The following is a 12,931-nucleotide window of genomic DNA, read 5'->3' on the forward strand; positions in this document are numbered from 1 at the left end:
AAATGCGTATACTCGTTACTACCTGGTATACACGATAATACACGATAAACTACAAAGATCTAAAAACTAGATGAATAATAGGTAGGTAGTAAATTGGATTCCAAGTAGAGAGATTAATAACTTACTAAGTAGGGTTAACGATGAGGCAGTAAGCTATGACGACTGGAGGAAGCATCGGCGGCGGCGCTGATGGCTGGAGAGGGAATGTCGTGAGTTGTGACGGTTGAGAAACAGAGAGTGAGAATGTTTTAGGAATTTAGGGTATAGGATAACTTATAATTATATATATATATATATATATATATATATATATATATATATATATAGGGTAAGGTTAAAATGAAAACTCACTTGAGTTGTGAAAACCCGCGAAAACCTTATGTAACATCGTTTTTTTTACATGTAATATATGTTGTAACATTTAACACAAAATATCGAAACATCAAAAAAAAATGTTTTGCTATTTTTTAACATTTTTTTACTAATTTTTATATATGTTTTCAGGAGAGAGAAAAAGTTATATTTGTATTTACATTTTTTATTCATTTTAATTATGGACTACAAGATTTAAACATTAATTAAAAACATGTGGTTGAGAATGGGTTTCTAGAGTTTTCACAACTCAAGTGGGTTTTCATTTTATACTTAGCCTATATATATATAGGCTAATTATATATATATATATAAAGGTACAAAAATTTATTGGATTACATCGAAACAGAAGGTAAGCGGGCAACAAGCTGCGCCGCTATATATATAGAGGTACAAATATATATATATATATATATATATATATATATATATATATATATATATATATAATTATAAAAATCTAACCAGGTACTTAACAGGTAAACAGTATTTTACCTGTTTAGACACGAAGATTAACAGGTAAATTCGTGTCTACCTGTTTAGTACACGAAACCTATTAATGCCTACACATTACTAAAGTCGTGTAGGTACGTGTCGTGTATTCGTGTCTCGCGTATAAATTGGCAGCCTGGTTTAATTCAGGGTTAAACAACTGGTTTAACTATGGGTCATTAACTATGCGTCATTTCTCTCGAGTTGGTTACTACTGAGGAATGATAGTTTTCACTGGAGATGTACCGCGAGTGAAACTTTACTACGAAACAGAAGAAACTTCACCACAGGAGAAACTTCAGGGGGGTTAGTTGTATTTCTGTAAAGTTAGTTTGGTTATGTCAAACAACGGGTGTTTAGGATATATTAGCTCGTTTTAGACGTAAAGTTAGTTCGTTCAATTTTGATTTCAATTTTTTTTATCGTTTTCGTTCTAGCTTGTTTCTTTTACTCTTTTCGTAATCAATAAAAGTGTGTTAACCTAATTCATGTTGGAATTTCATTGTGTAGTTGTTCGAGTTCAGAATCGTTTGCTGAGTTCGTGTTCTTCGGTGTTAATTGATACATTTCCACTAATTCATTAACAGTTTTCTTTTATAATTTTAAAGTTGGTTGAAAAAATAATTTATTTACGCGAAATAAATGTAAAAGTGGTAATGTGGATATTGAGTTGAAATCCAGTTGGAGAGTTCAGTTCACTTAGTCATATAATACCCTTGTGCTAACAATTTCCTAAAGTATCTGGTAATAAAAGACATTCAAATTCAAATATATAATACCCTTGTGACATTTGATTGTACATTCTTGCAGGTACAAGAACTTGTTGACCATGTTAGCCGATGTTGTAAGAAAGAAAAAGTTGTGAATGTCGGTGACGTTGCATTTACCACAAATCTTAACATTTTATCAAACTTGTTGTTTTCTATGGATTTCTCTCAATACGATTCATTGTCATCACAAGAAATCAAGGACCTGATATGGGGTGTAATGGAAGTTGCAGGGAAACCAAATCTAGTGGACTTTTTTCCGATACTGAGACCACTTGATCCACAAGGATTAACATCACAAGGAAATGTTATTTCTAACAAGCTATTTGCTATTTTTGATAGCATCATTGATAAGAGATTGCAAACAAAAGTGATTTCATCATTGTATGACAATGATTCATCCACACAAAACGATGTCTTGGACGTGCTGCTAAATATCAACATAAAAGAAGAAACCGAGTTTAGTTTGAATGACATGAAGCATTTGTTCTTGGTAAGTTGATAATAGTTTTGAGAGTTTAGCATGAGTGTTATATTGGTTAAGAGAATTATGAAAGTAGTGATTTCTAGGCATTTATATTTTCTATAATAATTCCTAAATTATTGTAGGATCTATTTGTTGCGGGAACTGATACGATATCAACATCATTGGAATGGGCGATGACTGAGCTCATTCGTAATCCAAAGAAAATGGTGATAGCTCGTTTAGAGCTTATGAAACACATGCATAATGATGACAAAACTTTGTTGGAACATGATATCCCTCAATTACCTTATCTACATGCAATTATAAAAGAAACTCTCCGGTTACATCCACCTGCCCCTTTATTTCTACCTCATAAAGCCATGCGTGATGTAGAAGTCGAAGACTTCATAGTCCCTAAAGATGCACAAATCCTTTGTAATGTTTGGGCGATTGGACGAGACCCAAAAGTGTCGTCCAACCCAAATGTGTTCATGCCAGAGAGGTTTTTGAAAGTTGAAATTGACTATAGAGGTCAAGATTTCAATCTCATACCATTTGGTGCGGGGAGGAGGATCTGCCCGGGATTGAATATTGCTCACAAAGCTTTACACATAATATTGGGTTCTTTGATTCACAACTTTGATTGGATACTTGAAGAAAATATGAAAGCAGAAGACTTGGATATGGAAGAGAAGTTTGGGCTCACATTGCCAAGAAATGTACCACTTAGGGTCATTCCGGTTAAACTATGATTGTCGTTAAACTATGATTGTCGCTACTTGAAGAATATATATATATATATATATATATATATATATATATATATATATATATATATTTGAACAGCGAAAATTGTGTTAAGCACCGACTAGCAAGTCGCTAAATGAGCAAGAAAAAAAATAAATTACATGAATAAAAGAGGTTTTGTAACCACTCTATCTAAGTTACTTTACACTTATTATTTTTACTCAAAAACTATAAAAGAAAGAAATACAATTTAGCTTTAAAGTTACGTGTAAAATAATATCTTTAATTTTCCAATTTACAAATTTGGTAGGTAAAATGCTGACTATTTGGTTTAGCTTGCTGACTTAACCGGATAGTTGATTATTGGGAGTGCTAGACTTCTACCAATCATATAAAATTTCCTAACTATCTAAATAAAGAGGTGTTCAAAATTGGATGAAACACACACCGGCCTGGATAACGAGTTAGAAATTTGGTGTTTTTTTTTTCCGAAAGGCCAATTTTATAAAAGAAAACTGAGACCAAACGCAAGCCGCGAAAGCCCGAAGATTACAATGAAAAGAAATGAGACAAAACTAAATAACCTAAGTGATTACAATAGGAAATTAACAAAATTAAACCTGCACCAATCCTCCTAATCGATATTTGATCTCCATCTTCGATTCTTCACACAAAGATACGAAATAGTTTTAATATCATCCTCCAATTTGTTAACCGATATGGGCTTGTTCTTGAATATATTTTTCGTTTCATGCTCGCCAAAGAAACCAACAAGTGACCATCAAAACTGCTCGAGTAACCTCACCCTCACCTGCTTTGTTCTTGTTAATACATGGAAGTTCAAGTAATTCTTTCACCGAATCAAAGCGTGTCAAGGCCGGAAATTTCAACCAATTCTGAATAATGGCACGGACCCATTTACTTACTTGACAACATGTTATTAGATGTTTCTTGGAATATGCCACATAACACACAAACATCGTTTCCAACATTCACGTCTCTTTCCATGGAGCAAGTTTGGTTGCGATCTGATCTTGTAGAAGACGCCAAACAAAACAATTGACCTTTATCAGAACACAATTCAACCAGTAATTACCTTCTATTATCTGATGAAGCGAGTTATCGATCTCCCATCTTAGAGCTACCTCTGTATTTCCATAGCCACCGATCTAAACACATGTTCACCGTGACCGATGACAATAGCTCCAGATAGTTCCTCAGTTCTTTTTGACACTCATTTCTCGGCCTCCTGATCCATCTCCACAACCAAGTTGGTTCATTATTTAGCATTGAGTAACATTCTTTCACTACCACATTTTTCTTTTTCTTTTAATAAGCAAACAAGGAAGGAAAATGTGATTTAAGTGGTCCAACATATACCCACTTATCCAGCTAAAAGTGGGTCATGTCCCTCGACCCCAACTGTATGCACAATATGTTCATCTTACTCAATTTTTTTGCAAAGTCGTTTGTATCCAACCACACAATATTCTGCCACGCTCAACATTATTGAATTTTTTTCCAGGTCGAACCCAAATCTTTAGTCCCCGTGTGGACAGCCGAGATGGCGCGTACCCATAATGGCGTCTGCCCGTTTTTATATTTTAGCCACCATTTAGCCGGTAGGCCACATTAACTGCTTTTAAACTACCAATACCTTTTTCATCTAGCAAGATTTTAGTCCACGCCACTTAACTAATTTTTTTCTTTTTCCTCATTGCCACCCCACAAGAATCTCCTTCTTTTCATCTCTTAACTTTTTTTTACATTGACAGGGCCCTTGAATATGAAGAAATAATAGACTCCCAAATTTCCCAGCACCGATTTGATTAACGTTAAACGCCCACCAAATGATAAGAGTTTTAGCCTTCCATTTTGACAATTTTTTTTATCAAACTTTTCCAAAATCGGTCTCCAATTCTCTATTCTGCCATGTTAGCCCCCCCTATTGGGAACCCAAAGTGTAGAAAAGGCACCTTAGCGGCTTTACAATTTAAAAACGATGCCATCTGAATCACTTGAGCGAACACAACTTAAACACCACAAAGTGTACTTTTTTTAAGATTTACCTTCAAACCCGACGACAAATGGAAACATATTAAAATACGAGTTAGTCTAAAAATTCAAGCTCGACCACATACCAATAAAGATCACGTCGTCTGCGTATAATAAGTGTGACATAACTGGACCGTTTTTTTGGTGTCCGTATTGTGACACCCCACTTTTTCACGTTAACTTCGTTAACCCAAACTCTCCTATCGTACACGTCATGCATAGCATTTACACGATTTAGTAACAAGTCACACACATGGGTCCTTCTGTACGTGTTGGTGATTAATGTCTAACCGATTACGTTAATAACTTGTATGATGTAATTGTGTGCACGATATGTGAGTATGTGTTACGCGCTTTGTCACATTATGATTAGTTATTATAATTCTAGCTAATATATATATATATATATATATATAGTCGCGCTGCGCCACGCGACGGTCCTAGCCCAAACCGCCATGACGTGCGAGGTACTGTTTGGACAGGAAAACTGTTTAAAACTCATTTTTGAAACCCTAAGCGCCCCATAATCATACCCAATCATTTTTGAATGAAAACCTATAGTTCCTTGGGTGATTTGGAGGTCTTGGAGGGTATTAGGAGTGTTAGAGTTTGTCATTACGTGAATTCATTGTTGTTGGTACTTGTCAATTAACTATAGTTTCTTGATTCGTTTCTTTATCTCTTGATGTAAAACCTGTCATGTCATGAAAGTTTTTGATGATTTAGATGTAATAAGATGTGTGTGGGTGTTTGTTTATGATTTGGATTGTTAGGGTTGCGGTATAGATGATTTTGTTAGGATTTGATTGAAATCAGATTGTGACAGAATTAAACTTGCTTATGGCTTTCCTTGTAACTTGATGAAGAGTTCTTAATTTTAATCGATTCTTGATTCCATGATGTTATTCTTTAAGTCTAACTTCCAGAAGGCTATAGTTTGTAATTTTTGAACGAGTTCTTGATAGTTTTGATGATTTTACAAAACTGTTTGTCAAATTTGTTTTGCAAAGTGGAATTCTGACCTATTTTCCTTACATCATAACCTTATAACTTGATGGCGGCAAGGCCAAATGGGTTAATTTCACTTCATGAAGTTCATACTTTGAGTCAGGAAACTAACCTAGTTGACCTTGCTTGATTTAGTTTGGTTTAGTGGTTTAGCCAAGCCTATACATTTTGTTGCGTAAACTGATGAATTATCTATATCTACTTGTGATGATTGAATTGTTGTGAATGTTTTACACAAAGAAAAAATATAATAAAAATATCTTGAGTTACCAAAATCATGCGTGCTTCTGTGGTAATTTTTTGTAGAATTTATTTCAAATGGATGCTTAGTTAAATAAATTAGTTTGTGCATGCGTGAATCTATCTCAAAGATTTATTGAACAAATTTTGAAATACTTGGCAATTGTTTGATGTTTGGACTGTGTTATGACATAGGATGCATGTTAGAATGATTTGAAGCTATCGAAATTAATTTCACCAACGAGTTGTCGGGTCAAGTCTATGGTTGTGTGTGAGTCATTATGTGAGTCTTCGGGTGTCGTATTGTTGAACACATCCTCATAGCTTAGACGGGCTCATTTTCTTTCGTTAAGCTTGTTCATGGAATCTCATTTGCATACTTAAGGTGAGTTCATACTTTTCTTATTTTCTTTCTGGGAGAAAGTACCAATATTTTCTTATACATGTTTTCGTGGAAAAAACACAAACTTATATATTGGTTTTCTGTAGGAAAACGTAGCGACTCGTTTTAGATTTTTCGTAATTTCTTATATATCACAAGTTTATACTAGATGCCCTTATATCACTTAAAGTCTTTACTTTGAACCGATAGGATGGGATCGCGGGGTTATATTGAGCAGTACTACTGGGTTTAACAAACCCCACTCGGGCTAGTCGCGCTAGGACGGATGTGATCTCGTAAAACGAGTGTTATATTTACCTAACTTTTATACGTTAGTGTAGGTGGGTAAGAACGCATACATACAGTCAGCTTCGGTTAAACCGTCTAGTAGCTTGTAAATGGGTTAGTTACTCTGACATATTTTAAAATGTGCTAAATCTACTTATACATATTACATTTATCATTTTTTGTTATAACTTATGAACTAACCAATCATGTGTTGACACTTGAGTATTGATACTTGCCTAGGTCGCTAGGAAGTGCTCGGGTGCACGTAGCATGCTTGCTTGGAGTTTTCATTATTTGCATGAACTTGGATTTCAAATTGTTTTACATTTGACGGGTTATGCATCTTTGAGCACGTGGTGTATTATTTTAAACCGTTTACCTTTATGTTTCCAAAACACTTTAAAATGTTTAGTTTGGTTTCTGTATTCTCATCTTTGTATGAGACTTAAATAATGTTTTGAATATTTTAGGCTGTTGGTTTGGCATGACAAATGAGCTAGATCCTGGTATGTCACACGCCTCGCGATAAAACTCTGTTAGTCGAAATTAAACAGCCCCTCGGAGCAAGCTGTTTTAAGAGCCCCATCAAGTGTCTTCAGGGCAATAATAAAAAGGAACGGTGAGGGAGCATCATATGGCTCGGGTTCGTGATTGTTAACATTACCCAACGATCTTTTTAGCCGTTACATTTGAAAGGAAAATTAAATAAAATCCATTTTCACACTATATAAACTCAACAAATTAATAATTTTTACGCGTCACTTCTCCTACTTTAATATTTTATACATTTCTTTTACAAACAAAAGAATAAAATGAAGGGGTCAAGTTATTTCCACCTGACTCACCAACTTCTCCTGACACTTCCGATTGTAGTCTTGAATTTGTTATCATGGTGGCCAAAACAGTAAAAGAACTTGAAGATACGAGGCGATCAAAGAAAAATTATGTGCAACGTGATCGTGAATGGTTCTAATGAATGATTATGTTGTCTAAAACCCAAAGTATAATGTTGCGAGTTTTAGAGCAAGATTTTGTGTATCAATAGAGTTATTTTTTAAAATTGTGGGAGATCTAGATGCAACTTTGAATGGTTTCAACTAGCTAGGTTATGACGGGAGGTACAAAAAGAGTTTCACATGACCAAAAAAATACACATCTGCGATTCGTTAACTCATAATCAGTAATGACAAATAAGATAAATATTTAGCTATGTCTGAGAGGACTTCACGTGAATGTCCAGACCATTATTGCAGTGCGATTATTAAGATATACGGTAAATAGTTTCTATGTAGACCGACTAGTCATCACAATGCATGTTTTTTTTGTGGGAGGGTCATGAGAAGTGGATTTTATGTGAAGGACATGGTGCAATGTAGAGAATTGAAGGTCTGGAATGATGTCTAGTTATCAAATCTGAAACTGCAAACCACAGGCGGAGGAAAAGGGTGGGGCCCTCATCCTCACACACACACACACATATATATATATATATATATATATATATATATATATATATAATTTAAATTGTGTTTTTAAAGGTGGCAATTTAAGAATGTTTGTTATTGGGGATACTCTAAAGTACTCCTAAAGTCAAGTTTGTGGGACTCAACCCCGCACCATTTTGATATGAACAAACACTTAATGCCACTAGGCCAAAAGACCATCGACGAAACTAATAATCGATATGTATATATAAATATCACTCGGTTTAAAATGCACGCAATAGCTAAAATTCTTTAAACCTAAATCCTATAAAAAAAACCTGCAGTAAAACATATTAAAGATCTCCTCAACAAGGGTGGGATACAAATCATGTGGGATCAAATAAAAAGATCATTAGTACTAAGTTAAGATTGCAATGTTGGCCATCGATCACCTACCGGAGAGGAAAACACATGCAACATATATTGTGAATAAAAAAAATGTGTGAATTGACTTGTATATATTATAAAGATCATTGTAAGTATCATGAAACTTTATATATTATTAATTAATTACATGGTACTATACTTTTAGTTATGATCTAAAGTAAAGTCCAAATGTTAAACCCAACGTAAACAATCTTCGATTAACGGGATATTAATATATTAAATATTAATATATGTGATACTTTGTTCGAAAAATATGATGATGGTACACGAGTTTCTATGCATACACATGAGTGTGTGTGGATTTGTGTATACATCGCACACACAAACGTAAAAAGAGTAGTTACTTTATGGTGCAAAGCCTTGTTTATAAAAGTGTGTAATGGTTTTCAAGGAAACCATAAACCCATGTGTTGCCACAACAATACACGAGGACAAGCAAATATAAATATATATCTCGTTTGAAAATAAAACAATTCGACAAGCTTTTGCATGCTTGTCACCTTCTCTCTCCCTACTTTGTTTCCACTATGGATTAGGGTTAGGGAGGATTGACTCATTTAGTACTCGATTTTGACTTGATTATGGTCTATAGATGTTTTAGACAATCAGACAAGATATTTCACAGGGTGACTATTTAGTACGTGGTACGTACAACCGATATAAAGAATGCATGTTTCCAAGATTCATACAAGGACGCACAAAGGGTATATACGGACATATGTATACAAATGGATCCAACTGAATTCCTTATAGAGTACCTGGCCTCTAAAATTGTTGCGTCGAGCAGTTCGAGTATAGTTTAGTGTGTGAACTCCAGGTGTGTGTGAATTTCAACACAAAATTACTATATCACAACTCTAGCTAGGAAATCAAATGTTATCGTATTGTAACAAGCAACCAATTTCACATATATGAAAATTTTTGGTTGTTCTTCACGTACATTGTTCAAATTGTTGAGCATTGATAATGAAACAGCTATACCATATATGATTAATCAGTTGTAAGAGTTGATTTAGGGTATTAGCTTGTTGAGATTGACTTGATTACCAATTCTCGAAAAAAAAAAAAAAAAAAAAAAAAAAAAACTATTGAAAGTGGTTGCCTTACATAAAAACATTGTTGATTCCCTATTTCGCCTTTAGTTGCTAATTAACTTGCCAGAAGTTTAGTTAATCATTGCCATGTCAAATAAAAATAGAAATATTATTGTGCGGAACCTATGAATTAAAGAAAAAAACACATTGTAGCAAAATTGTAAATAACAGAACATACAACTAAAGTAATTGCGTTGCTTATAACTAGAGTAATTATACTACAATGATAGTGCAATTAGACTAGTTATACAAACACTTACGCTAGTTATAACTAGAGTAATTTATATAAACAATTACACAGCTTATAACTTGAGAATTTATTTACGTATAATTAGAGTAGTTTCACTATATTGATGGTTATTCTAGTCATAGTCATACAGACAATTACGCTACATATATATAAGTAATATTATTCTAATTATAACTAGAGTAATTGCAGTACTATAATGATAAATACTCTAATTATACAGGTAATTAATTGCTATATAGATTATAGTTCATATAAGCAAACATTTGAACCTATTTTGATATTGTGAATATATATTTTTTTAATTTATTTTTATTGTAATGAAGTTTGTAATATAGTTAGACTTATTTTCATCCATTTATATTTGTTATGTTCATTTTTAGATGAAACATTGAATGAATCACCTACTTAATGTTTTATATTTGTTCATTTATATTCATTAAGGTGTGTTTATTCATATTCATTTATGTTTGTGTTCGTTTATGTTTGTTCATATATGTTCGTTTACCTTTTGTTTTGGTCAAAAATTACACAAAGATAATCAAGTAACCAAACTTTGAATATGAGTATGATGCTTGATATTGTAAACGGAATAACAAGTAAATGTTGCAAATGACACAGCTATAAAAACCCTTGATTTTTAGAGTATTTCTGGCAAAAAACCTTCGAAGGGGAAAACTATCCCACTTTTTTTTTGGAACGACCAAATAAGTAACGCCAGGTACTCCGTACGCGGCCGCCAATGGCTAAAGGTAGCCCGAGCCGGCCACGAGTCCGGACGGACGGAGCCTCTAGCGGTCCACCTATTGAGGGATTCCCCGGATAAAACCCGACCCCCACGCCCGCCAAACGGCACGAAAGCGAGGAGCCAGTAAAACCGGGTGAGATCAGGACTCGAACCCTGGCAAGCCAGGGTCATCCCTCATATCTCCCATATAAATTAGCCATTGTCTCAATTATAATAATAAAAATCAAAGATTACAAGGGTGGAAGTTGCTATGAGTGCAAGTGACTGTGTATGAGTGTGTGTAATGTGTCTTATGCGATCATGCTACCTCTATTTATAGTTACAACAAGTTTTTACTAGTAATAACAAGCAATTATAGGCATTAATTGTCCTATGAGGGTCCTGAAGCAGTTACGCATTTGCATATCTTCACATTAAATGGTGGCTATAATTACTCTAACTTCTTAATATTGAATGTTTGGTCGAGTATTCAGCTGGTAATTAGTTGTTAGTCGTTGCCTGCAAGACCAAGTCAAAGGTGAAAGGATAATGACGGTTAATAACGTTAATTACCAAGGATACTATAATCTGTCTGAGATCCTGATGCAATGCAGTGATCCTCATGATGATTCTACCTATCAGGATCCTGATGCGCTGCAAGGATCCTGAAACCGTCACAGAATATCATATCTTTATTAATAACGTATTGTGGTAGCCCTAAAGTGTTAATATTCATTGATTGAGCGAGTCTTCAGGATGGAATGAATTGTTGGCTGTTTCTTGGATTATATCCGCTCAATCATCAAGGCGAGTCTTCGGGTAACGGCTCCGGGTCTTTAGTCTTTCCTTGAATCGTCATTAAATGCCTTGTTTCTTGATTTAATTTGATCAATTATGATTAACCCTACAAATATAAATAAATATATAAAGTAATATTATCAATGTTAATAATATTTAAATTTTAAATCATTTTAGGATACTTAGCTCTGTTCAGGATCTTGGTGCATCGTTAGGATCCTTGAGGCACCATTAAGTTGATTCTGAATTCCGCATCCTTGATATTTTACCCACAACACCTTTGTTCAATCATGTTTGTTTATATTCATTTATGTTCATGACCTGTTCTTTTAAATTTAAATATTGAACGAACATTTAATCAAGTTTGTATCAGAGAGCATTAGCATCAAAAACTAAATTAGGTATGCTTTTATAAATTTAAGGCGTCATAGTATGTTAGTAATCTGCCACCAATAAGAACCATTCTAGGCCCGGAATCAAGGTTGTTGTGGTGGTGGTGAAATGAGTAATGAAGATGAAAATGGGTTGACCCGGATAGGGTTTCATTAAACAAAGGAGGTAATGGGCGACCAGATCTGAATCGGTGGCCGATTAACCTTTGTTCATTCGGTGATTCAAGATAAATCCAACAAAAAAGGGGGCGGTTGATGTAGGTGACTGATATAATGCTTAATATACATAATTCCCGTGTACATTTTATTTAATATTTTATTAGTTTATGTTTGGTTTTTGTTAAGATTTGTATACTACTAACACATTTGAATAAATGTAGGTCCTGGGGCTTGTTCGTGGTTAAAGAGGGCGAAAAACGATAAAAAAAATGAGCTAAACCAGCGAACCAGACCGAACCAGAAGCAAACCGGACCGGTTTTGGCCGCCCCCCCCCCCCCCCCCTCATCCGGAGCGCTGCGCGGTGGGGAGGGCCAAGCCCATCACGCGGCGCTATGGGCTACATTCTAGAATATTCTAATCGTTTTTAGGGTATTTTCCTAAACTCAACCTTAAACATAACCTGAATACCCTAGCCAGCCAGGACGAATTTGGGAGCCTTATAAGTGATCTTTTGGAGGTTTTGGAGGCTTGGAATCATACGGTGGCGTGCATATCGATCAAGAACGAATACCACGGGTTTTATTGCCTTTAATCTTTCGTTTCTTTTGTTTTCCACCATGAATTCATTTATTATTGTTATGTTTGATTTTACCATGTTAGGCTAAACATTATAGACTGCCTAGGCTTACGATGAACCTTTGTTGATGTTTAATTTTGACTTGGGATTTATTTATCGTTATGGTTTTATGAACTAGTAAAAGGTTTAATTATATTAAATTGATGCATATGTGTGCTTAGAGTTGTTTGTTGAGTTTTATTATTACA

The 12,931-nt window shown here is 34.5% G+C and overlaps 1 protein-coding gene across 1 annotated transcript in view; it reads left to right on the top strand.

The window, feature by feature from the left end:
• Positions 1–2,849, top strand: part of LOC143617036 (cytochrome P450 76T24-like) — a 3,624-nt gene extending 775 nt beyond the window's left edge. Inside the window, exons 2-3 of the mRNA XM_077089708.1 lie at positions 1,675–2,124; positions 2,241–2,849. Coding sequence (XP_076945823.1) covers positions 1,675–2,124; positions 2,241–2,849 — 1,059 coding nt within the window. The remainder of the gene's footprint in view (positions 1–1,674; positions 2,125–2,240) is intronic.
• Positions 2,850–12,931: the final 10,082 nt, after the last annotated feature.

Source organism: Bidens hawaiensis, unplaced genomic scaffold (assembly GCF_021521415.1).
Source record: "Bidens hawaiensis isolate Kalapana, Puna unplaced genomic scaffold, B.hawaiensis_p1.1 tig00051495_1, whole genome shotgun sequence".
Lineage (NCBI taxonomy): Eukaryota > Viridiplantae > Streptophyta > Magnoliopsida > Asterales > Asteraceae > Bidens > Bidens hawaiensis.